The sequence below is a fragment of the Narcine bancroftii genome, chromosome 2, assembly GCF_036971445.1.
Source record: "Narcine bancroftii isolate sNarBan1 chromosome 2, sNarBan1.hap1, whole genome shotgun sequence".
Classification (NCBI taxonomy): Eukaryota; Metazoa; Chordata; class Chondrichthyes; order Torpediniformes; family Narcinidae; genus Narcine; species Narcine bancroftii.
Window position 1 is genome coordinate 104,498,225 of NC_091470.1, and position 26,293 is coordinate 104,524,517.

Sequence of the window (26,293 nt, forward strand, 5' to 3'; positions counted from 1 at the left end):
CAATGCTATTTTTATAAATTTTGGTTTGACCATGCAGAAATCAACACCTTTTATAAATAGATCCCACATTTCAGGTTACCATAATACTTGGGACATAGCAATGGTTTGTATATTAGTCCAGTTTAGTACTTTGTTACATATCCCTTGCAGGCAATGACTGCTTTATGTCTCTGATTCATAGACATCACCAGGTGCTGAGATTCTTCTCTGATGATGCTCTGCCAGGCCTCTCCTGTAGCCATCTTCAGCCTCTGATTGTTTCGGGGGCTTGTCCCCTTAGGTTTTCTCTTCAGCATATGGAAGGCGTGCTCAATTGGATTTAGATCGGGTGACTGAATTGGCCATTCAAGAATTTTCTCACTCTTTAGCTTTGAAAAGCTCCTTTGTTGTTTTAACAGAATGTTTGGGATTATTGACCTCAGAGAGGTATCGATGTCCCTGTACCAGGCTGTGATACTCAAGAAAATTCTCTCTTTACTTTCAGAAGTTAAGTCCTGGGTTTTACAAGATCAAGGGTCAAGTAGGCCATCAAGTCTGCTCCGCAACTCCACCCTGAGCTAAAGCGTTCTCACATCTAGTTCCAAGTTCCAGCCTTTTCCCCCCATATCCCTTAATACCCTGACTAATTAGATACCTATCAATCTCCTCTTTAAACTCCCCCAATGATTGGGCCTCCACAGATGTATATGGCAATGAATTCCACGACCCTCTGGCTAAAGAAATTTCTCCTCATTTCTGTTTTAAGTGACTTCTAATTCTAAGACTGTGGCCTGGGTTCACCCACCACGGGTTTAATAAGCTGTCTGAAAGAGAGCACCATTGGCCAGCGTTGCACCGTCCAACATTGGTAAAACCTTGCTGTCGGTTCACCTGCAAAGTAAGAACCAATGGGAAGCTTGACCGCACGCAGCCAAACAAATGCATCGTATAACTAGAGCTCCAGGTGGCAGAAACCAACCCGCTGTCGGCAACGTTTTCACCCGAGTCAATAGGTCACGGTACCAGGAGGGGTCGCAGACTCCTGGGGAGCAGCAGACCGGGTGCAAGGCACTGGAAATGGGGGAGAACATCCCCGTGGAGGTGGGGAAGCCTGGGAGACAACCCTACGGGAAAGGTGACCACGACAGCTTACAGCGAGGGGCTTAGCAGCTGAAGGACCCACACAGGCTGCAGGGTGTTGCTGATTTGCAGTCGAAGGACCCACATAGGCTGGGAGCTGCTGGAGACCGGCTCATGGGAAGCAGGATTCGAGAGGGTGGAGAGAGCAAAAAGGGCTCATGAGGACTTCCTGATCACGAGAAGTTGGGACCTGGAGCTCAGGTTGCAGATGGTTTGAAATGGAATCTGTGCTGCTGTGGGACCATTGGAAGCAAATCCACGAGCATCCAGTGTCTCTGAAGGGGCTCTCTTTTGCGACTCTTTTCCCTATTGTTAGGGGTGCCGGGCATTGCTCATGGCAACGTCTTGTTTGTCTAAGCAGATAAAAGTTGATGTATATCATGTATATTACATTTTTGATGCAACAATAAAAGGAACTTCAAATCCAGACCCAAAGGTCCAAATCCACAGTCCAGGCTGACAACACTGTGCAGAACTGACCAGGTACTGCATTGCCAAACATTGATTTTACTTTTGAATGAGACAGTACACTGAAATCCTCGTTGCATTCCCAAGGACCCATCAATGAAGGAAGCAGATCACATGGTCACAACAGCACTATGAGTCTGGGACTTTGCTGAGGGCAAATGGACTATCATATTTCCTGAATGGAATGAATTCTCCTTCCAAAGTACTTGAATGGCTGTCAGTTCTCCTGAACATCAAGGTTATCAACAATAGGGGGCGTGGCAAGATGGCGCAGGGAACAGACGTGCCTTCCAGACCTCTCCTGACTCTGATTTATTGTTTTGTCTTTAAGTGCCCGTTAAAGTTCTTTTAAAAGTTTATAAATAATAAGGTGTTGGATTAGTGCTTAATGGTTTATATGCAAAAAAAAAAGTAAAAGAAAACATCAACAGACTGTTAAAAAACTACATTTTCCGAAATTGTCTGAGCCTACTTGTTTACAAGAAGCCAGGACTCAGCATAGAATGGATCCAGAGGAAGACGTACAGAGTTTGGCATTGAAACTCCGTTTTAAGCCGGTGAGGCTCTCTGAAGGTCGCACTCAACAGCTTTCAGAACAAAGGGCTGGCTGGATGCCAGTATTTCACACAACAGCCACTGTGAGTGCTGTTACTGAGACTTTGACAGTTGAATCAGCTGGGGCGCCACCAGCTGGAGAGTTAAAGAGCTGTCATTCGACTGCTACAGTGGTGGCGCTGCAAAATGCATCTTCAGTTACAACGGTTTTTCCAGACATTGATTCAGTGAAGATGATTAAAGAGATTTGGCTTAAAGATAACCCTGATCTTCAATCTCCTGGCATTGCTGGGGGGACTTTAAGAGGGATTTTTATACGAAGTCAAACTGCTAGAAAAGATACTAAATTAAGGGAAGGGACAGAAGATCCCGTGGTCTCTAAGGAACAGCAAGATCCCATTATGCCTGAATCTACTTCTGTTGAAATGTCTGTTAAGGATCTTGAAGACAAGATATATTCTGTATCGAGTCACTTAGCTAATTTTGTGAACCTGTTTATTTCCAAGATTAATGTGATGGCGGAAGTTATTAATGGAGCTTTTAAGCTTGAAACCATTGAAAGATTTGAAATGTGTGATCAAGGTTTAGTCGATGCATAGGATCAACTGCAAGATGAAAATAGAATAATTGAATCATTGCAGATCCAAAATAAAAATTTAGCAAAAAAGGTTGATTATTTGGAGAATCAATCTAGATGGAACAACATGAAAATTGTTGGTTTGCCAGAAGGCATAGAAGGACCAGATCCAAGAAATTTTTTTACTGAATGGATTCCACAAGTGTTAGGACAGGATAAATTCCATGAAGGTTTAATACTGGAACATGCTTATAGAGTTTTAAGAAGAAAATCTTTTTCAGGACAGAATCCAAGATCTGTTTTGATCCGTTGTTTAAACTATTGTGACAGAGAGACAATTTTACGTACGGCTATTAGAAATGCCCAGCAAAATAGATCTCCTTTGATGGTTCAGAATAATCCTGTTTTCTTCTATCAAGATTTGAGTCAAGAAATTATGTTTCAACGACGTGAATTTAATTCTGTGAAAGAACGGTTGTGGAAAAAAAGACATAAGGCAACATTCAGGTATTCTGCGGTACTGAAGATTTTTTAGGATGGAAATTAGCCAAAGTTCTTTGACAATCCTAAAGAGGTTATGGACTTTGCTCAGTCTCTTCCAATCATGCAGTTTCAGGAACGATGTAGTCCTTCAAGGTCTCCAAAGAGAATAGAGATGTAAAGTGGGATCCAGATTTTTAAAAGAAATGGAAGCAATGGTGACCAAAGTGGTAACGTTGATTTAAAAAAATAAATCTTTTATCTTTTTTTTTGAGAAGAGTTTAAATAGTTTAAATAATGATGATAGTTTAATGAAATGGAAGTTGGGAGAGGGAACTGGGTGGGCACTAGTTTCCAGAAGTCATCAGCTACCTGTGAGTCATCTCACACCCAATATTTTGGGGGAGTTACCGCTTTGGGCGGTTTAAACAGGAGGAGGTAGTCGTGACCTCCGACCTGTTTTTTTTTTCTTTTTAATTTTTGGGTTAAGAAGTGAAGGTTTTTTTTAATTATTTTTTTAAAATAAATAATTTTTTTTAACTCTTTTTGTTTTCTGATTGTAATTGAGAGGGAATTAGGAGATTTTTTTTCCTCTCCTTTTTTTTGGGGGGGGGTTTTCTCTTTTTTCTTTCTTTTTTAAGAGGATGATGTCACAGAAGATAATAAGTCAAAAATTGAGGATGTTGAATTAGATGAAGAGGAAGATGAGGGGAAAGGTGATAAGAAAAAGAAGAAAATTAAGTACAAATACATTGAGGGAGAAGAGTTTAATAAAATTAAGTTAATTTCGATAGAGAATTTTGAAGATGTTATAAATGAAGAATATGGAGAATTTTATAAGAGTTTGAACTTTTTTTCTTATTTTTCTTTTTTTATATAAGGGGAGGGGAAGGGAATAAAAGGTTTATCTGATTGTTTTTCTAAGGGTTGTTTTTGTTTTCTCGATGAATTATGAAGGAAACTTGGTATTAATGGAAATTCTGTATTTATGTATTATTAATTATGATTTTTTTGTATAACAGATATGTGGTTGATATATGATTTTAATACTTGAACTTAGTTTTAAAGTGGATTTCATTTGTTAAATACATGTATTATGTTTGATTTAAATATATGTTTAAGGGTATTATTTTAGTATTGATATTTTTTTTGTTGTTAGTAATTTTTTTGTTGTTAAGTTTTATCTTTTTTTTGTAAGTAGGGTTTTTTATTTTATTGACAACATTGTTAATTAATTCTTCACTCTTTATTTTGGGGGAGGGTTGGACTAATTTTAAATTAGATGATTAATGTTGTGTTATAATTATTGGGGGGGTTAATTTGTGTAGTTTAATGATGTAGTATTCTAATTTTTATTATCTTATTTTTTATTATTTCTTTAAATGTAATTTTTATTTTATTCATGTCATAAAATTTTAAATAAAGTTTAAAAAAAAGGTTATCAACAATAGACTGAAGACGAACATCCAACAGTATAGAAGCAGCTTTTTACCCTCCACCATCAAATTTCTGAATGGACAATGAACCACAGACACGACCTTCATTTTTTTCTTTTTTTGCATTAATTGATCATTTTTAATGTAATTTATATTAATTTTGCACCTGTAATGTTACTGTAAAACATCGAATTTCAAGGCACATGACAAATTCTACCTCTTGTGGACGCTGCGAGACCTGCCGAGTTCCTCCAGCATTTTTTTTTTACCATAATCACAGTGACGGTAGACATTCATGTTTTCCTCGGATTCTGGTCTTGTGACGTGGATCGTGTAGGGTCACGTGATCTCTCTGTCAGGCATCTAGCTGGAGTGTGGAAGGTCACGTGACCTCTACGTTAGGAACCTGGCCAGATTATGGAGGGTCACGTGACCTCCCCAGTGGGAACCTGGCCGGAACGTGGATGGTGAGGGCCACATCTCTGGTGACAGCATGGTCGGAAGCCACCACATCTGCCAATCAAGGTCAAGGCTACCTGTGCTGAGCACTCATGTTGAAATTGGCCTTTTCAAAAGGTCACACAGGTCGCCGCTGGCTCTGCGAAGTACCTGGGCCAGCCCCCAACTGGCTCTGCAAAGCACCAGGGCCGGTCCCAATAGAACAGGGGCTGACGCTAGAGAATCGATACCAAGGTGCGTGCTGGTAACGGGTGCAGGGCTTAGTGGTGCCCATTAATTAATCATCATCATACTGTGCTTCTTTTTCCTGCACTAGATCGAGAGGTGGCGGGTACTGTTGCTGTGTTTTCCTCTCCTGTGCATCTGGTAGTTTAGCTGCGTCCGATGCAATTGCTTTCTGTACTTTGAGAGAGTGATTGTGCCTCCCTGTTGCAAATTCCCCTCGTGGGCAAATAAAGTCTGTTATCACATTCAAGCTCTGCTAATTGCTTTTTGAAGTGAAAATAAATGATAAGAAACATCTCACACCAACTATCATTGATAAAATAAAATGTAAAATTGCACATCTGATAAGCACCATCTTTTGTTCAAATTTTCAGTAAGAAGTAAAACATTTACTTGTGTCTTTGTGAACTTCGCTTTCGACAGAATCTTTGCTTTAATTCATTCCTTTTTACAAACGCGAAGACAAGGAATAGAAGAACTGGGACTACCAGCAGGAAGAAAATCAGCAATCCATCCCGCAGCGACGTGTCTTTATCTGGGGGGTGGCAGGGGCCGAGGGTGTGGGGGAGAGTGTGGGGGGGTGGGGGGAAGAGAGGAAAAAAGGCACCTTAGTAGAAATTGAAAACATTACTCAGAGACTGATCAAACCCTCCGATGATGATGGTCTTGTGTCGGGAGGTCTAGACGTTTTAGAGCGGCAGGGCTATCGTAGCGGTCAACACAACACCACTGCAGCACCAGTGATCCAGGCTCGAATCCAGCGCTGTCAGTATGGAGTTTGCACGTTCTCCCGGTGACCTGTGTGGGTTTCCTCTGGGTGCTCTGGTTTCCTCCCACGGCTCAGAGATGTACGAGGTCTGTGGGTGTATTTGGGTGGCACGAGCTTGTGGGTCAGAATGGCCTGTTACCGTGCTGTATCCCTAAATCAGTGGTTTTCAAACTGCCCCCCTAAACTCACATTCCACCTATGCCATCAATGCTCTGTGATTAGTAAGGGATTGCTTAAGGTGGTGTGTCGGTGGAAAGAAAAAGTTTGAAACCCACTGTTTTAATCGCCCCAATTGACTAGTTATGTGCATGGTTTCATAACTCCAAACTGAGCCAATGACAATTTTTCTTGAGCAAAATATTTCAGAAACAATTGGGTCTAGAGCAATGATTCTCAACCTACCCTTCCCACTCACACCTCACCTTAAGCAATCCCTTACTAATCAAAGAGCATCGACGGGAAAGGGATTATTAAAGTGGTATGTGAGTTTAGGGGGGCAGTTTGAAAATCACTGGTCTGAACTAAAAAAAAAATCAAAAGTATTTGAGAAGCTCCACATCACGCGGGGAAAAGCAGCCCTCTGGATCAGCACACGGTTTGAAAACCACTTTATTCCCACCGCACAAAACCGTCCACAGACAGATCTCTTGGAAGGAAAGCATCCCTGAGCATTAGCATAGCTATGGACAAGAATGAGAGGTGACTTAGCATCTTTTTCCCAGGGCAGGAGTAGCAAACTTAACATTGGTTAAAAGTGAAGAGAGGAAAGTTTAAGGGAGACAGAAGAGGTAAGTTTTTTTAAAAAAAAGAGTGGTGGGTGCCTGGAATGCACTGGCAGGGGTGGTGGTGGAGGTTGGAACATAAGTGGCATTTAAGAGAGACACGCACATAGATGAAAGAAGAGGTAGGGTGAGTTAGTTTTTTTTGTTGGTCGACACAACATTGTGGATTGAAGGCCCTGTCCTATGCCTGCTCCAACCGCACATCCCGAAGGCACAACCTCTCCCACCACAATGGGGAGAAAGCAGCAATGGGAACATCACCACTTGCTGGTTTGCCACCAGGTCCCACACCACTCTGTTCCTGAGATACCTGGCTGCTCCTACATCATCGACTGGGCCCAGATCATGGGGCTCCTCCACCAAAGCACAGCAGCGGTTCCAGGAAGCTCACCAGCACCTTTTCAAGGGCAATGAGGGAGGGGCAATAAACGCTGGCCCTTTCCAGTGGTGTCCAGATCCAAAACAAAATTTACAAAAAAGGAAAAAGAAAGCATTTAAGCAAGGAACAAACAGCTTTGCGCTTGCAAAACGGTTTGTAGTTGGAGCAATCAAAATGCTTTTTGGTCGAGTTTAGAGGATTTTAACAATAAATTTTAAAAAACTAGAATTGCAAGAAGTTTGAAACAAAAAAAAGGAGAATGCTGAAAACACTCTCATGAAGGGAGAGGAGGGAGAATGGAGCGGTCAACATTTCAACTGGAGACCTTGATGTTTCAACTGGAATCCTCAAGATTTCATCAGAGGGCAGATGATAAGCTATGTAACTAAGATGAAGAAGGATTACAATCGAGAAATAGCAAGTACAGAAAAAGAATTAGCAACAAAGGAAGAGAATTGGCAGACAAAAATATAAAATATGAAACACTATAAACATATAAGGTGGAGAAGAAAATAATGAAGACAAAGTAGAAGTATTATGAGCTAGGAGAAAAAAAAACACACAAAATACTAGCTTGGCAGCTTAAAACAGAACAAGCTAAAAGAACGGTACTGACATCAAGGAAAAAGGACAAACAAATTACGTATAACCCAACAGAGATCAATGAAAACTTTAAGGAATTCTACGAGCAATTATATAGAACTGAGAACGAAGGGAAAGAAGACAAAATAGATGAGTTTCTAGCTAAAACTGAACTACCGAAATTGCAAGAAGAGGAGCAAAACAAATTGATAAAACCATTTGAAATAGAGGAAATACAGGACATATTAAAAAAGCTACCAAACAATAAAACGCCTGGAGAGGATGGACTACCAATAGAATTCTATAAAACATTTAAAGACTTATTATTTCCTCCTCTCCTGGAAGTAATGAACCAGATTGAAAAAACACAAAACATACCAGATTCATGCAAAACAGTAATAATTACAGTAATACCAAAGACGGGAAAAGATCCACTAACACCAGCATCATATAGACAAATATCTCTACTTAACTCAGATTATAAGATAATAGCAAAACTATTAGCAAACAGATTGGCCGACTGTGTACCAAAAATAGTAAAACTAGATCAAACTGGATTTATTAAGAAAAGACGAACAACGAACAATATCTGTAAGTTCATTAACTTAATCCATGCAGTACAAGGAAATAAGACGCCAACAGTAGTGGTTGCTTTAGACGCAGAGAAAGCCTTTGACAGGGTAGAATGGAATTATTTATTCAAAGTATTACAGAGGTTCAACCTACCAGAGAAATATATTAATTGGATTAAAGCATTATATAAGGGACCATTGGCGAAGGTGACAGTAAATGGATATATAATCGAACCAATTTAAATTAAGCAGGTCAACTAGGCAGGGATGTCCACTTTCTCCCTCACTGTTCGCTTTAGCTATAGAACCCTTGGCAGAACTGATAAGAACAGAAAATAAAATAAAAGGGATAAAAATAAAAGAGAAGGAATATAAAATCAGTCTATTTGCAGATGACGTTATTATATACTTAACAGAACCAGAAATATCAATAAAAGAATTACATAAGAAATTGAAGGAATATGGAGAAGTATCGGGGTACAAGATCAATGCAAATAAAAATGAAGCAATGCCAATGAATAATGCGGATTTCACAAAGTTTAAGAAAGATTCACCATTTAAATGGCAAACACAAGCAATCCGATAACTAGGTATTAGACTAGATAATAATCTAGGCCATCTATACAAATTAAATTATCAGCCATTAATGAAGAAATTACAAGACGACTTAAACATTGGAAAGATTTACCACCATCACTGATAGGAAGGGTAAATTGCATTAAAATTAATATCTTCCCAAGGATACAATACCTATTTCAATCGTTACCAATTCCCTTATCAGAGAAAAAAAATCTTCAATGATCTAAAGAAAATAATAAGGAGATTCTTATGGAAAGGGGGGAAACCGAGAATAGCGCTAGATAAATTAACAGAATGGTACAAACAAGGGGGCTTACAGCTACCAAACTTTAAGAATTATTATAGAGCAGCACAATTAAGCACAAAATCAGATTTTTATCAAACAAGGGAAAAACCAGATTGGACCAAATAGGGGAAAAGGTACCAGAACATATACTTTATAAGTGGAATGAAAAGCTGGTGCAACATAGAAGTTCACCAGTACTGCACCATCTGCTCAACATTTGGAAGAAGATTCACGTAGAAAGGAAAAAAACAAATTACCAAGTACCAAAATTATTATTGATGCAAAATCAACTAATCCCTTTCACAATAGATAACCTTTCCTTCAGAGAATGGGAGAGCAAAGGGATCAAAAGAATAGAAAATTGTTTTCTGAGAAATAATTTATTATCTTTTGAACAAATGAAGGACAAATATGGTATAACTCACAGTACAATGTTTGCATACCACCAACTGAAAACCTACTTGAAGGACAAATTGGGAAGCAGACTGAAGTTACCAGAAGGAAGCAGCTTTGAATATGTGATTACAACACAATGATAATTAAAAGATTTATAACAAACATGTACATTAAGCTGCAAGAGAAAGAGAACGAGGAAATAAGCTGTAAACCCAAACAAAAGTGGGAACAAAATCTAAACATAAAGATAATAAATGAAAAATGGGAAAAGCTATGCTCCGGAAATATGAGAAATACAATAAACACGAGGTTACTCATGATACGGTATAATTGGTTACACAGGTTATACATCACGCCCAAAAAGCTAAATAAATGGGATCCAACAGTATCAGACAGATGTTTTCGCTGTAAGAAGGAAACGGGAACAACAGTACATGTAATTTGGGCATGTGAGAAAGTGGAAAAGTTTTGGGAAGATCTAAATCAGGTATTAAATAAAATCACAAAAAGCAACATACCAAAAAATCCAGAGATCTTTCTTCTAAGTAATACAAGAAGTAAAGAATTAGGCCTCAATTTGGATGAAGCACAAAAAAGATTTATCATGATAGCCTTAGTTGTAACAAAAAAATGTATAATGTCAACCTGGAAATCAGAAGAAATCCTGACAGTACAGCAATGATACATAGAAATGAATAAATATATTCTATTGGAAAAAATAACATATAATTTAAAAAATAACGTCACAGTATTCGAACAAATTTTGGAACCGTACATGGAACACAACAGAGAGGGCCTACCAAGGACCTCCACCCCCTAAAATGACAGAATGAAAAGAAGACGAAATGAACTGACCCAGTGTGTAAAAGTAGATGACACAATTCTCTTGTTTATTTTCATTGTATGATGACATTGTTTAATGGGTTTATTGTATTGTATATGTTGAACGTTTAGTGGGTGGGGAGGGGGGTGGGAAGGAGGGAGGGAAGGGAGGGGGAAAAAGGGGAGAAAATGCACTGTGTATATTCAAGAGGGAAATGTTTGTGTGGATTTTGGTTAATATGGTTCATAGTGTGAAAAATAAAAAGATTTCTCAAGGTTTCAAATGAAGACCTGGTGCCAATAGTCCCAGACTGATATGATGGGCAAAGACCTGCCAATTTTGACTAAAATCTAACTGGCTTGGTCCAACCTGGTTTAACACCCATATCAGTTGGTCAGGAGGATTGATGGTGCCTAGAGCCAGGATCCAAGCAACTGGCTTCCCAGCCTGGATGACCTCACATCCATTACTGCTCTGCTGCTGTCTGATAATCATGGCACTGCAAGCTAAAATAAACCTCAATCTCTCCAACCCTTTAGGGAATGTGTGATCTTTGGTACAGGAGCACCCAGGGGAAACCCACAGACATCACAGGGAGTACAGACAAACTCCTGGTAAACAGCGTGGGATTCGAAACCTGGTCACTGGTGCTAACTGCCATATCTCCACAGCAGTCAATCAATCTGCCTTGCTTTGAAGATGTAAATATGGAGTTCAATTTGTGTGCAATGCTTCTACCTGCTTCCTGAAACAAGACCTGGTAATGACAGAGCTGTCCATTTACCATTGTATGTTGGGCCACTGTCCACACTTCCACCGTAGCCAGCTTTTGCACAGTTGGGGGGTGCCCAGCCTTTCTCACAGTGACAGTTCTTGTTGTTGTTGCATACCTGAAAACAAGGTACATCAATCACACATAAGATCAACCTGCGCACCTCTCCTCACAATGGCAAGTGTCCTCTTCCTCAGCAAGGAGGAGCAAGCAGTTGACAAATTTGAGGCAGATGCGCAGGCATCTGGTGGGGGGAGGGGAATGGGTGGGTCCATCTGGTCGAGGCCCTACATCGAGAAGGCAAAAATGCTGGTGGGCCAGAAGGTCTGTTTCTGTGGGCTCTTCTGTGAAACCTGCTGAGTTTCTCCAGCTCGTTTATGCAACAAATTATCACTTTCTAGCTAGCCTGACCTCCTCAATTTCCCCTTCCTACCTCCCCCCTTCCTTCACCCATCTTTTATACAGGCGGCTACCTGCCTCTTTTCTTATTCCTGATGAAGGGATCAGGCCTGAAACGTTGGCTACCCTTTCTATTCTGGAGGTGCTGCTGAGTTTCTCCAGCATGTTTGCGTGTCCTATAATCCTCTCTCTGTCTCTTGAGGTCCCCTCCTGACTTCCTGGTTCTCTCCCCCACACCCCCCCGTCCTGGCCCCTCCCCTCTTCCTGGCCTCCTTACTCTACTACTATGCCCTCTTTCCCCACCCCACCATATGACAACTTTCAGCAAGGACAAGTTCAAGTGACCGGGAGGCACCACAGTGATGTGGGTTTGGGGGGGGGGGTGGGTGTGGGGAAGAGCCTCGGTGGTCCAGTGCCCTGCTGACTGAGCGGAGTTTGCATCCCCTAACTGTGACGGCGCGTTTCCCTCCGAGACTCCCTCATCTCAATGGCTGCAACTTACCTTCATATGGCTGGGGGTGGGGGAGGGGGGGAAGAGTGTGGGATCCATGGGAATGTGGGGAGTTGATGGAAGTGTGGGCAGAAGTCGCTACGGGTAAAAAAATAAAGGGGACATGGAGTTGCTCTGTGAGCCAGCATGGACTAGATGGGTCGAATTGGCCGCCTCCTGTGTCACAAGGAAGTGTTGTCAGAGACATTGGTGGAATTTCTATGTGCAAGAGTTCTCACTTACACCGTGGCCACTGCATTTCACCTCGACATCACAGTCATACTCCAGCACAGAGACGCCCACGCATTTGAAATCCATGCAGACCTGTGGATGACAAAATGAGGGTTAATCCGGCAGATGACTGCTCAACTGGACCTTTACTGCTGCTCCTTTTCATCTGCTACAAATCGGAAATAAAAACATAAACTAAACACAAACATGGTAAATACCCATATGGTCAGTCAGTACCCGTTGTGGGGGGGGGGAAGAGAAAGAGAGAAAGAGAGAAAGATCAGAGGGTATAGCATCAAAATAAAAATGTCCCTTTAGAACAAAGATGAGGAAGAATTTCTTTACCCAGAGGGTGGTGAATATGTGGAATTTGTTGACGCAGAGGCCAAGTCATTGGGTTTTAGATGGAGGTAGATTTAAGACGGAGGTAGATAGGCTCTTGTTTAGGAGGGGAGTCATGGGTTATGGGGGGAAAGCAGGAGGATAGGGGTGAAATGGATAGCCACGCACTCACAATGGAATGGTGGGGTGGACTTGATGGGCCGAATGGCCTCATTCGTCTAATGCTGAGAAACAAAAGAGCTTTGATAAGCACTGATCTCCAGACACTGACGGTACCTTGCCAACTTCGCACCGGGTGCCTGGGTTTACCATGCCGGGATCGGGAACATCTGACCCCAACATGAAGTCGACCCCCCAGCAGATGGTCCCTTCAGCTGGCGTCTGGATGATGGAAGGCCGGATGCCAAAGATGGGCGCCGAGTTCACATTCTCACACTGCAGCTTGCCGCACATAGAGTTCCTGAGTGAACACAAGCAAAGAGAAATGTTAACGTTTAAAACATGACCCTGGAGGGGCAGTGATTGTGAAGCACGGATATTGCCACAGAATCAATGGAGTTTACAGCACAAAAATGGGCCCCATTTCTCAGCGTCCATGCTAACCTAAGCTTATCTCATTAGCCTGCATTTAGACCATGACCCCCTAAGCCTTCCCTACCACATAGATGTCCCAAACCTCTTTCAAACATCACCTCAAGATTCAGGGTAGTAGATTTAGGGCGGAGATGAGGAGGAACTGCTTTTCCGAGGGTGGTGAATCTGTGGAATTTGCTGCCCATTGAAGCAGTGGAGGCGACCTCAGTAAGTGTATTTAAGACAAGGTTAGACCAATTTTTACAAAGTTGAGGAATTAAGGGATATGGGGAGGTGGGAGATGAGCCCATCATCAGATCAACCATGAATGCTGGGTACAGGGTCGATGGGCCGAATGGCCGGCTCCTGTTCCTCTTTCTTATGGGAAATGATGCGACAGAATGCAAGATGACAACCTGGTGAGGTGGTGGCAGAACAACAATCTTGCTTTCAGTGCCACCAAAAACAAGGAGGGCAGGCTGAGGGAACACACAGCTGCCTGCTTTGTTGAGACAGAGGTGGAGAGGATCAGGACCTTCACATTCCTGGGAGTCCATATTTCAGGAGACCTCTCCTGGAGCCACCATATCAAGGCAACCATGAAGACGACACACCAATTTGAGAGAGGTCTGAGAAGATCTGGTATGTCATCAGAGACTCTCAAAATTCTACAGGTGCACTGTAGAAAGTACACCAACTGGTTGGATCACAGCCAATTTGGGAATTCAAGCACCCAGGGACATTAAAGGTAGCAAACATATATAGCCAGGTCCATCACATCCCCCTTTTCCACTGGCATCCCAGTTAACTGGCTGTGTGGTGTCCAGTATAGGAAGCCCTTTATGCCGTTTCCACTAGGCCACTAATTGCTTTTCCACTGAATACAACTCATCCCCAGCGATCAGAGTGTTCTACCTTCATCTGGAAGTGTGTGGCTTTCTGCTGTCACCTTTCCCACTGGTTTTATCAGCACGCCGATGTAAGCAAATGCCAGGGATATGAGTAGGGTAGAGGTGGTTAATCCCCGGCATGAAATGACACCATTTGACACCGGCGTTTGGACAGTTCCAATGAACCCTGTCCCAGTAAATTCCCAGTTAATTCCTGGGACAGGGTGCCAGTGGAAAGGGGACTACATCCATTGCAGACATCTAGGAGAAGCGCTGCCTCAAGTAGACAGCCAGCAGCACAAAGAACCCCCATTTCCCTGGTCACCACCACTTCTCACTGCTACCTTCGGGCAGAAGCTTGAAGACCAGCAACGGCTATCAGGTCTCGTGCATCTCCCTAAGGTAAAGCTTCAAAATCAGATGGTTTGGCGTTATTTCTATTTGTACCATAGCATAATTCAAACATTTTTTTTTTTAAAAAGACATTAGACTGCATAATAATAATAAATTTTCCAGTAAACTGTGAAAGATCAACAGGAAGCAAGGTTCAGGTTAGGGAGCATGGAACCAAGGGCCTTGGAGATAGGAAGTGGAGTAAAGTGGTAGCTGGTGAGCGAGTCCTACACATAGCCGAGTTATTCAATTACTTGAAGCTAATGTCTCCAGTTGCCATGGTGGAATTTGAACTCTGGCCTCATTCTAGCTTAGTCCTCGTGCCACCAGACCAGACCCTCCCTAAGGTTCTGTCAGCCATCAGCGAGCTCATGACCTCATCCATAGAGCTTTGGGGCGCCATTAGCCAGACCACTGTGCATCTTATAACTTTGCCTCAAGCTGCGTCACTGTATTTGGAGCAACTATACATCAAATATTACAGCACAGTACAGGCCCTTTGGCCCTTGATGTTTTGCCAACCCTTACATCCAACCAAAAAAAAAACATTGAACCAGTGGTTCTCGACCTTTATCTTTCCACTCACATACCACTTTAAGGAATCCCTCTGCCATCTGTGCTCTGTAAGGGATTCCTTAAGGTGGGATGTGGGTAGAAAGTAAAAGTTTGGAAACCACTGTTTTAATCATCCCTAATTGATTCGTTATGTGCACAGTCTCCAAAGGAAATGGGCCAATGAAAAATTATCTCATGCAAAATATTTCAGTAACAATTGGGTCTAGAGCAGTGGTTCTCAATCTTCCATTCCCACTCACACCCCACCTTAAGCAATCCCTTACTAATCACAGAGCTCTGATGGCAGAGGAATTACTTAAAGTGGGATGTGGGTGGAAAAAAAAAAGGTTGAGATCCGCTGTACTAAACCCTTCTAACTTCATAACCATCCGTGTGCTTAAGAGTCTCTGAAATGTCCCTAATGTTTCAGCCTCCACTCACATTCCAGGCACCCACAACTCTCTGTATTAAAAAAAAACTTATCCTGGATGTCTGTTTAAACTTTCCTCCCTTCACTTTGTGCAGATGACCACTGGTATTCGCTACTCTTGCTCTGGGAAAAAGGCACTGACTGACTACCTTATCTAATCCTCTGGGAATCTTGTAGATTTCTATCAAGTCACCTCTCATCCTTCTTTGCTCCAAAGAGAAAAGTCCCAGTTCTGCTAACCTTGCCTCATAAGACTTATTTTCTAATCCAGGCAACATCCTCTGCATCCTCTCCATAGCTTCCATGTCCTTCCTGCAATGAGGTGATCAGAACTGAACACAATGCTCTACAACAGAGATTTGCAGTTACTACATGACCTCACGACTCTTGAACTCAATCAGCTGACTAACGAACCCCAGCATCCCATGGGCCTTCTTAACTACCCTATCAACCCTGCGCGGCAACCTTGAGAGATGTATGGATTTGGGCCCCAAGGTCCCTCTGTTCTTCCACATGGTTGGAGCCATGTCTTGCACCGCTCCTGAGGAAATGGTGCACACTCGCTGGGCAGACCTCACAAAGAGGTTCAATAATACTCTCACCCCTTACAAAACAAAGATCAAATCTCAGCGCTGTTGTGTACATCCACCACTCAAGCGAGCACCACTGCAACACACTCCAACAAGACCCAACACTCGCTGTAGGGTCAGGTCAGGGTAATCGAGGATGGACAAAAGTGAGAGTACAAGAAAAAGGAGCAGGAGTCAGCTGTCTGGCCGGTTGAGCCTTCTCCGCCATTCAGTTAGATCGTGGACTCAACTCCACCTCCCTGTGATTTCCCCTTAAAGGGAGGGGCAGACAAGAACTGACGTTTATACCAAATTACATTTTTTAATTAAAATTTTAAGTTCGCCATGCAGCACGATAAAGGCCATTCTTGTTCCTGAGCCCATGCCGCCCAATTGCACCCATTAACCTGCTATTCCCTACATTTTGAAGGTGGAACCCCATGCAGAACCATGAAACCCTAGAACATTACAGCACAGAAAATAGGCCCCTTCAGCCCTTCTAGAACTATTTTTCTGCCTAGTCTCACTGACCTGCACCCAGACCATCACCCCCCCCCATATCTCTCCCATCCATGTACTCGTCCAAATTTTTCTTAAGTTTTAAAATTGAGCCCGCGTTCATCACTTCAGCTGGCATGTAGTTGCACACTCTCTTTTGAAGAAGTCGCCCGTAATGTTCCCCTTTCACCCTTTACCCTCTGGTTTGCATTTCACGCAACCTCAATGGGAAAAACCCTACTTGCATTTACTCTTATCGATACCTCTCGTAATTTAAAATACTTCTCTATCAAATCTCCCCTCATTCTTCTACGCTCCAGGAAATAGAAGTCCCAACGGCTTTAAACTTTCCCTGTAACTCAGTTCCTGAAGTCTGGACATCATTCTAGTAAATCTCTGCACTCTTTCAATCTTATTGATATCTTTCCTGTAGTTAGGTGACCAAACCTGCACACAATACTCCAAATTTGGCCTCCCCAATGTTTTATACAACTTTACCAACCATCCCAACTCCTATACCTTGATTTACGAAGGCCAGTATGCCAAAAACTTGCTTTATGACCTGTGATGCCACTTTCAGGGAATTATATATCTGTATTCCCACTGTCGCACTCCTCAGTGTCCTACCACTTACCGTTTCTGTCCTATCTTGGTTTGTCCTTCCAAAATGTAACACCTCACATTTGTCTGCATTGAATTCTATCACAGAGGGTGAACACACAAACTCCTCACAGACAATGCCAGATTAATATCAGGTCAGTTGCCTGAAATGGCATTGTGCTAAATGCTTCACTAACTGGGCTGCCCACTATGTGAGGGTGAATATTTGTGCTTGTGTGCACAAAACACATCCACAGGTGATTAGTCTGTCTAATGGGCCTTCATCTCCTGTAGACATGGATCGATCTCCTTGCCACTGGGCCAGGACCTCTCTCAACACCGCGAGCAATGCCTGCGCCAGGTTAAAAAGAATTCTCTCCTGCGGACAGAAACGGGAGCAAGTCATCTTCAATTCCCAGGGACCACCTTCCAAACAGCCACATCAGTGAAAGAGATGGAGCACCTCATCTCACACTTCTTGTAGCCCGCACCGGACGTGCCGCAGTTTCCAAACCGGTCACCTTTGAAGTTTACCTCCTGGAAACACTTGCGAGGAGCAGCCTTAGCATCTGGGAGAATTAAAACAGAGTAAAAGAGCTTAGTCAGATGCCTCTCCCCTGACCTCACCCCCTCCCCCACCACTGACCATCATAAATTTATCGTCATGAACATGCCACGAAATTCGTCACCTTGCGGCAGCACAGTGCAAATGTTTACATTTCAAAGTAAATAGGATAAAGTCAGGCGGTATCTGTGGTTCATTGTCCATTCAGGAATCTGATGGCGAAGGGGAAGAAGCCGTCCTTGTGCTGCTGGGAGCTCGTCTTTAGGCTCCTGCACCTCCTTCCAGATGGTAGCAGTGTGAAGTGGTGGGGGGGGGGGGGGGTCCCTTGAGGATAGAGGCTGTTTTCTTAAGACACTGCCTCTTGTAGATGTCCTCGATGGAGTGAAGACTGATGCCCATGATGTCACAGGCCAAGTTAACCGCCCTCAGGAGTCTTTACCTGTTCTATGCATTGGCATCTCCATACCAGACACAATGTTCTCCACGGTACACCTGTAGAAATTTTCAAGGGTCTTTGGTGACATACGAAATCTCCTCATGATTGGATCAACATGGAGACTTCAGGACAGATCCTCGGAGATGTTGACACCCAGGAATTTGAAGTTCTTGACCCTCTTCACTGCTGACCCCTTGTTCCTTTTCTCCTGATTTCCCCTCCCTGAAGTCCACAATCGGCTCCTTGGTTTTGCAAGGTTGTTGTGGCACAATTCAAAGAGCTGATCCATCTCCCTCCTGTACGCTTCCTCAGTGCGGTCTCCAATGCTGCCAACGACCGTGGTGTCATCAGCAGATTTGTAGATGTCATCTGAATTGCGCCCAGGTGCAGAGTGACTATAGCAGTGGACTAAACATGCAGCCGTGTGGGGCACCGGTGTTGATCATCAGTGAGGAGAAGACATTGTTTCCAATTCGTACTGACTGTGGTCTTCTGATGAGGAAGATTTTACATTGGAGATCATGGACTCTTCATCAGAAGAGAGTGCACGTGACATGCAGGGTGCGGCGGGATAGATGGGGCATAGGACACCTTTCCGACAGGTTAAGATCAGGGTTGCTGTGGTGATCCCACTGTTTATGAAGTTGGCTGGTCGATCGATGAACAAGGGCATGTGGACGGAGAAAAGATGAACCTTGCTGATGGAGGGACACACGGTCAGGTGGGGCAGCAGTCAGAATCTTCTCCCCAGGGTGAAAGCATCACCCGTGGAAAAAATGAAGCAAGAAAGTGGGCAGACGCTGCAATTGCAGTGGATGCACAAAGACTGCCTGAAGGCGTACCAGATATCGGGACCAGGATGCGATAGGGCATTGGAGGCTTCCGAAGTGCATCAGAGGTGTGTGTCTGGAGTTCAGGTTGCCGATGGTTTGGACTGAAGGCTGTGCGGGACGTGAAGCCATAGACACTCAGTAACCGGGATGGGGTCAATGTTCCCTCTCACTTTTAGTTGTGTGCACAAAATAAATCTGGTATTGCACAATTTTTTTTCCTGTGACAAAAGTATGTTTGTACAAATGTAATCTTGAAATGGTTTCAAGATAATTTGGGCACAGCCTATCTCCCATGGCTAATCAAACTGTATAATACAAGTTTGATTGTATTCGATGAAGTATTTAGTTAAGATCTGAACCACTTTATTCCATTTGTGCCCACATTCATTTCCTTTGTGCGCTGGTTGCAAAGCGCATGCGTGTGCACACCATACAGGAAACAGTGCTGGGGAAACTATCTTCTCTTTCTCTGGCTGTGAGGGGCGCTGGGCAATTTCTGCTGAGAGCAAATCCTTATCTCCCGTACAGTAGACTGAAGGCCTGAAAAGTTGGTTACATTTCTTTGCCTCCTCTGGGCGCTGGGGGATCTGCTGAGTTTGCCCAGCACTTTGGAGTATTTCCTCGCAAGAGGACATGTGTTGAAGGTGAGGAAGTTTAAGGCAGATGTGTGGGGCAAATGTTCCACACCGAGAGTGGAGGGTGCCTGGAACAGACTGCCAGGAGTCGCGATGGATGCAGACACAAGGGCAGCATTGAAGAGACTTCTGGATACTGAATATGAAGGGGATGAAGGGATATTGAGCAGAAGGAAGCTGCAGAGTTTGAGTTCAAATAGCACACACATGCCTGTTCCTGGGCGATGTTAAGAATGAGCAATACAACGACCATTCTCTCTCCACAGATACCGGCTGAACACCTGTGAGAGTTTCCAGTGTTCAGGTTCCCAGCACCCACAATCCTTTGAGGATTATAAGGCCCGGCCTTACAGTGAGATTGAGGCATTGGCCCAAGATCCAATTACTTCCTTTCTTTTTTAAAAAATATTTTTATTGAGTTTAATAGGAAAAAAACCCTTTATACGTGGTCTTCTAATTAATAACATAAATCCAATCATATCGTATACACATTGCACGAAAATTGTGAACTAGAAGTGTGACCAGAATTATTTGCTTAACTTATCCCATTCAAAACATCGAATTCTATGATTTTATCCATTTCTCATAATATAGCCAATCAGTTACTTCCAAAGGAAATCAGGAAACAATAGGGCATGTGGTGTCCATGGAGAGAGAAACGATTTATCCTGGCAAAAAGTGACCCAGAGAGGCGACTCTCCTTATTAAGGGACTGAAACATCGATTATGTATATAAAGGACACTGTTAGACCTGCTGAGTTTCTCCAGCATCATGTTTTTACTTCTCTCCACATATAGCTGACCGTTTCCACCATTCTCTTATTATTTCGGAGGCGGCACAGTTGACGCGGGGAAGGGGGGACGGTTAGCGCGGGGGGGGGGGCGGAACAGTCGGCGCAGTGATTAGCGAAACGCTATTACCGCACCGGCGACCTGGATTAGAATCCCGGACTGTGTGTAAGGACCTTCCACTTTCTTTTCTCCGGGGGCTCCAGTTTCTTCTCCGCCCTTCAAAACGCACCAGCGTTGTAGGTCAATTGGGTGTATCTGGGCGGCACGGGCTCATGGGCTGCAAGAGCCTGCTACTGTGCTGTACGTCTAAATTAAATTTAAATTTCCACCCGACAAATGAAGCTCCCAGGACTAGATTCAAGGGATCATGCCAGCATGTTAATGATAGTGAAGAGGTAAAAGAATTATCGCCAGAGCTATAGATGGAAAAAAAAATCTAAAGTTCATTTCCTTTGCCAGTTGAAATAATCTTCATTTTAATGTCAATGATATAGTACGGTAGAAGGATCTTCTGGCCCATGGAACCTGTCCCACCCCATGACACCCAATAAACCCCCGATGGTTTTGGAGGGTGGAGGTCTCTGGAGCACCCAGGGAAAAGCCATGTGCAAGGGCAGATGAGTAAACACTATATTACCAAAGTTTGCGGGCCTGAGCACTACTTCAAGGTATGCAGGTCACGCGGGGTTGGGGGAAAGGGGAAAGGTCAGGGAGACGACTACAATCTCCTGACAGACAGTGGCATTCAAAACAAGAAAGTTTGCAGATGCTGGAGATAAGTGCAATATATAAAGTTGCTGGAGAAACTCAGCAGGTCACACAACATCCATGGGAAAGAATCTCATCCCTTTGTCAGGAATAAGAAAAAAAACCAGGTCTCGTACCTTGAAGGACCCAAGCCCGAAATATCGGCAACTCTTTCCTTCGGTGGCTTTCAAAACTGTTTCTTCCCACTCACATACCACTTCAAGTATTCCCTATGCCATCAGTGCTCTTTGATTAGAAAGGGATGTGAGTGGGAGGAAAAAGCTTGAAACCCACTCTTTTAATCATCCCTAATTGGCTTGTTACGTGCACGGTCTCCAAAGGAAATGGGCCAATGACAATTTTTCTCCAGCAAAATATTTCAGTAACAATTGGGTCCAGAGCAGTGGTTCTCAACCTTCCCTTCCTACCCACATCCCACCTGAAGCAATCCCTTACTTATCACAGAGCACCGATGGCAGAGGAATTACTTAAAGTGGTACGTGAGGGGAAAAAAGGTTGAGAACCACCTGCTTTGCTTCCTGTGGATTGCTGCGTGACCTGCTGAGTTTCTCCAGCATGTTTGTATATTGTGCTTCTTACAGACAGCGGCGGATTCAAACCCAAGTCGCTGGCGTTATAATGGCATTGCACTAACCGAACCACTCTTGTTGCGCTTCAGGCAAAGGTTAAAACAACAGCGAAACTTACTCTGCCCGAACAGGGCTTTGCACTGACTGTCATAGCTCTGACAAGCCCCATTATAGCAGTAGGATTTGTTGCGGTTGCAGACATGCCCGTTCTGCACAAACACGTCTGCCTGGCAGTTGTGGCTCGTCCCGTTGCAGTACTCCGGGAGGTCACATTCGCTTTCAGAGGCTCGACACAGGGTCCCTGCGGCCAGATACTGTGGAGAGGCAGAGGTAGTGGGTGTGTGCGTGGGCGAGGGGAAAAAGGAAAGAAAGCAAGAATTATGTTGCTAACTTGAGAAGCTTTTAGAATCACACATTACAGCTCAGAAACAAGACCTTCAGCATTTATATTCTGCACCAAACTATTTTTATGTCCAGTCCCACTGACCTGCACCCAACCCACAGCCCTCCATACCCCTCCCATCCATGTACTTGTCCAAATTCTTCTTACATATGAAAACTGAGCCCACATTCACCGCCTCAGCTGGAAGCTCATTCCGCACTCCCACCACTCTCTGCGTGAAGTTCCCCCTCACGTTCCCCTTTCACTCTTGGAAAAAGTCTACCTGCATTTACTGTCTATCCCCTTCATAATTTTAAATGCCTCCATCAAATCTCCACTCATTCTTCTACATTCCAGGGAATAAAGCCCTAACCTGTTTAACCTTTCTCTGCAACTCAGTTCCTCAAGACCCGGCAACATGCTAGTAAATCTTCTCTGCACTATTTCAATCTCATTGATACATTCCCTGTAGTTAGGTAAGAGTTTATTGTCAGATACACAAATACACAGAAATTCCTACTACAAGATTAGAAACTATTGGTCATGAACATGGCACAAAATTCGGTGTTTAGCATCAGCACTGCAGGTGGAAATTTGCTTTTACCCCTTTCACCCTTAATCCATGTCCTCTGGTTTGTATCTCACTTACCCTCAGTGGGAAAAAAAAAAGCCTTAACTACATTTACGCTAGACCAGTGGGTCTCAACCTTTATCTTTCCACTCACGTACCACCTTGAGTAATCCCTATGACATCAGTGCTCTGTGATTAGTAAGGGATTGCTTAAGGTGGGATGTGAATGGAAAGAAAAACTTTGAAAACCACTGTTTTAATCGTCCCTAATTGGCTCGTTAATTGCACGGTTTCAGAACTCCAAAGGAAATGGGCCAATGACAATTTTTCTCAAGCAAAATATTTCAGTAACAATTGGGTCCAGAGCAGTGATTCTCAACCTTCCCTTCCCACTCACATCCCACCTTAAGCAACCCCTTACTAATCACATAGCACCGATGGCATAGGAATTACTCAAGGAGGTAGGTGAATGGAAAGAAAAAGGTTGAGACCCACTGGTCTAGACCCTTCATAATTTTGTAACCCTTTATCAAGTCTCCTCTCATTCTTCTACACTCCACACTCTACATTCTTAATCTGTTAAACCTTTCCCTGGAGCTCAGTTCCTCAAGTCCTAACAACATCCTAGTAAATCTTCTCTGCACTTCTTCAATCTTATTGATACCTTTCCAGTAGTTAAGAAACCAAAAATGCACACAGTACTCCAAATTGGATCTCACCAACGACTTGTACATTTTTACCATTGTGGTGAACTGCGGTACACTAATTTGATTGGCTCTGCCCTGCTGTAGATTGAGTAAATACAAACAGGCTTTTTCCACTTGGGTTGGGTGAGGCAAAAACTAGAGGACACGGGTTAAAGATGAAATGTTTAAGGGGAACATGAAGGGGAACTCCTTCACAGGGAGCAGTGGGAGTGTGGAACAAGTTGCCAGCTGAAGTGGTGAAAGCAACCTTGATTTCAATATTTAAGAGAAGATTGCACAGGTACACGGATGGGAGGGGTATGGAGGGATCTGTTCTTAACACCAATTGTTTGGTCAGGTCAACTCAAGCTAGTGTCACAGGGATAGAGGAATCCCCAGCGTATTTCACCTTCTAACTCTCCCTGGCCCCACTGTCCCAGCTGTGGTGTCAGGACAGAGTCATCTTTTAAACGTCAGCCTCTCCTGTGACAAATGACGCAATCAATTTAGCAGTTCCTGGAACGTACGAGGTTCTGAGATGTGAGATTGATGGGGGCGGGGAGAGGCAGTCTGTTACCAAGGGGCAGAGTTTCAGGATTTGAAGGTCACCCAAACACAGACGGACGTGGAGGGAATTTCTGATCCCAGAGGGTTGGGAATCTGAAATTCTGTCTGCAGGGAAGCCCGTTTGCAAAACCCAACTGTTGAGGTGAGGCTTGGGGATACTGGGTGGAGAGGGACAGAGGCCAAACTGGGTCAGCACCAAGTGTCGGAGCGGGCAAGGGAAGGACTGACTCACTCATCATTGTTTGGATCTTGATTATAAACGCTAATTATTTTATATCCATTTATTTTGGATCACTATGTAAGCCGGGTGTACTGTGTGTATGCACTATATAGTTCGGAGATACAGGATTCCATCAGGTTGCATGCAGGTACAATCAGATGATAATAACCTTGAATTGCCCATTGTTGAGCACTTACCTTGCACTTTTTGCAACAGACTCCTGATGCACACTCCGCTCCATACTTGAATTTACATGTGGATGCCTCACAACACGGGTCATTTCGACACTCCTGTGGGGGTGGGAGGTGTGGGGGTGGGGGGGGGGGGGGGAGGTGGAGAAGGAAGAGAAAAAAGAAAAATCAACATGAGTGTGTCAATTCCATGAACATAATTCATCCTTTGGCCACCAAGAGTTGGTGTGCCATGGGCACCAGTCGAGGACGCCTACAAGAGGCAGTGTCTCAAGAGAAGCCTCACCATCGAGGACATTCACAACCCAGGCCATGCCCTCTTCACTCCGCTACTGTCAGGAAGGAGGCACAGGAGTAACACAGGAAAATCTGCAGTCGCCGTGATCGAAGCAAAAACAAAATGCTGGAGAAACTCAGCAGGACAGACCGTGCACTTTACAGAGCAAAGTTGAAGATACAACATTTCAGGCTTGAGCCCTTCGTTAGGATACTGTACAGGAGCCTGAAGGGAACCACCCAGCATTACAAGAATAGCTCCTTCCCCTCTGCCATCAGATTTCCGAAAGGACCATGAACCACCGACATGGCCTCATTTTTTGTCTTTTTTTAAAAAAATTTAGACAATACTGCACAGTAACAGGCCATTTTGGCCCATGAGCCTGTGCCGCCCAATTTACACCTACGTTTCGAACGATGGGAGGAAACCGGAGCCACTGGGGAAACCCACGCAGGCACAGGGTGAACGTACAAACTCCTTGTAGACAGCGCGGCACTCGAACCCTGGTCACTGGTGCTGGAAAGGCGTCGTGCCAACCATGCCACATAAATTATATTTTTTTAATGTAATTTATAGCAATTTTTGCACCTGTGATGCAAAAAAATGAATTTTCTGGCACGTTCTGTCTCTGTCTGTTTCATCTTGCATTCGTATGTGTGAGTTCTTAGACAACACATAAGGAAAAAGTTCTTTCCTTTAAAGTTGTAAACAGCACCATGAAGCTGCAAGACTCCATGACAGATCTTACATATTGTTTCTTGCTCTGTGTCAGCCTCTCCTGGCAGCTAAGTCTAATCAAACAGGAACTATAATCCCCAAGGCATTGCTAGTTGCATTGCAACCATGATCACTATCATTACACTGTACCCTCTGTTCTGTCACAGGGAAATGCCCTGTGTTCCTGACTGAATGGACCTCAACATGACTCTGAGCTCTAAACAAAAAGGTAGCTTTTTGGTCATACAAACCACCCAGTTGTATTGAAAATCAAAAATGTGGCTTCAATACAAGAGAACCTGGGATGAGGTTATTATCTGAAATTATTATCAAAACATATCGCATTCCAAACTCAAAATGAAATCCAAACCTTGGCTCTCAAAATATGTCGATGGACCAACGTGGTGATACAACCACTACACTGGCCGTACTCCTACCAGCCTCCTGCAGGGGGCAACCACTGTACCTGCAGGTAGGCAACCTGGGAGGCTGGCCCTGCCTGCCGGCTGTCAATCACCAGGCCGTATAAAGACTTGAGCCGGCCCCTTCGGGGGACAGTCAGACGTGGAGCCAGCAAAGACACTAAGGCTGGTGTGTACGTTTAAGCTAATTAAAGCCTGTTGTACACTCTGGGAACTTTGCGCCAGAATTAATCATTAAGCAGTACTCACAACCACTTCTACCTACAGATGCCGCCCGACCTTAAACAAGAAAGTGTGCAGATGTCGGGATTGAGAGAAGTGCACAAAAGTGCTGGAGAAACTCAGCAGGCCACACAGCACATGTAGGAAGTAAAATGGCAACCAACGCTTCGGGCCTGAGCCCTTTGTTGGATATATAGTAAAACAGGCATAT

The 26,293-nt window shown here is 43.7% G+C and overlaps 1 protein-coding gene across 3 annotated transcripts in view; it reads right to left on the reverse strand.

Annotated features, from left to right (window-relative positions):
- LOC138754062 (disintegrin and metalloproteinase domain-containing protein 9-like) overlaps positions 1 to 26,293 on the reverse strand; it is a 121,981-nt gene that overhangs the window by 16,205 nt on the left and 79,483 nt on the right. For all 3 annotated transcript variants that reach the window (XM_069917810.1, XM_069917809.1, XM_069917808.1), the window contains 7 exons: positions 24,451 to 24,543; positions 21,946 to 22,141; positions 17,693 to 17,798; positions 12,998 to 13,181; positions 12,392 to 12,472; positions 11,272 to 11,377; positions 5,713 to 5,854 (listed from right to left, as the gene is read on the reverse strand). In XM_069917810.1, coding sequence (XP_069773911.1) covers positions 5,713 to 5,854; positions 11,272 to 11,377; positions 12,392 to 12,472; positions 12,998 to 13,181; positions 17,693 to 17,798; positions 21,946 to 22,141; positions 24,451 to 24,543 — 908 coding nt within the window. The remainder of the gene's footprint in view (positions 1 to 5,712; positions 5,855 to 11,271; positions 11,378 to 12,391; positions 12,473 to 12,997; positions 13,182 to 17,692; positions 17,799 to 21,945; positions 22,142 to 24,450; positions 24,544 to 26,293) is intronic.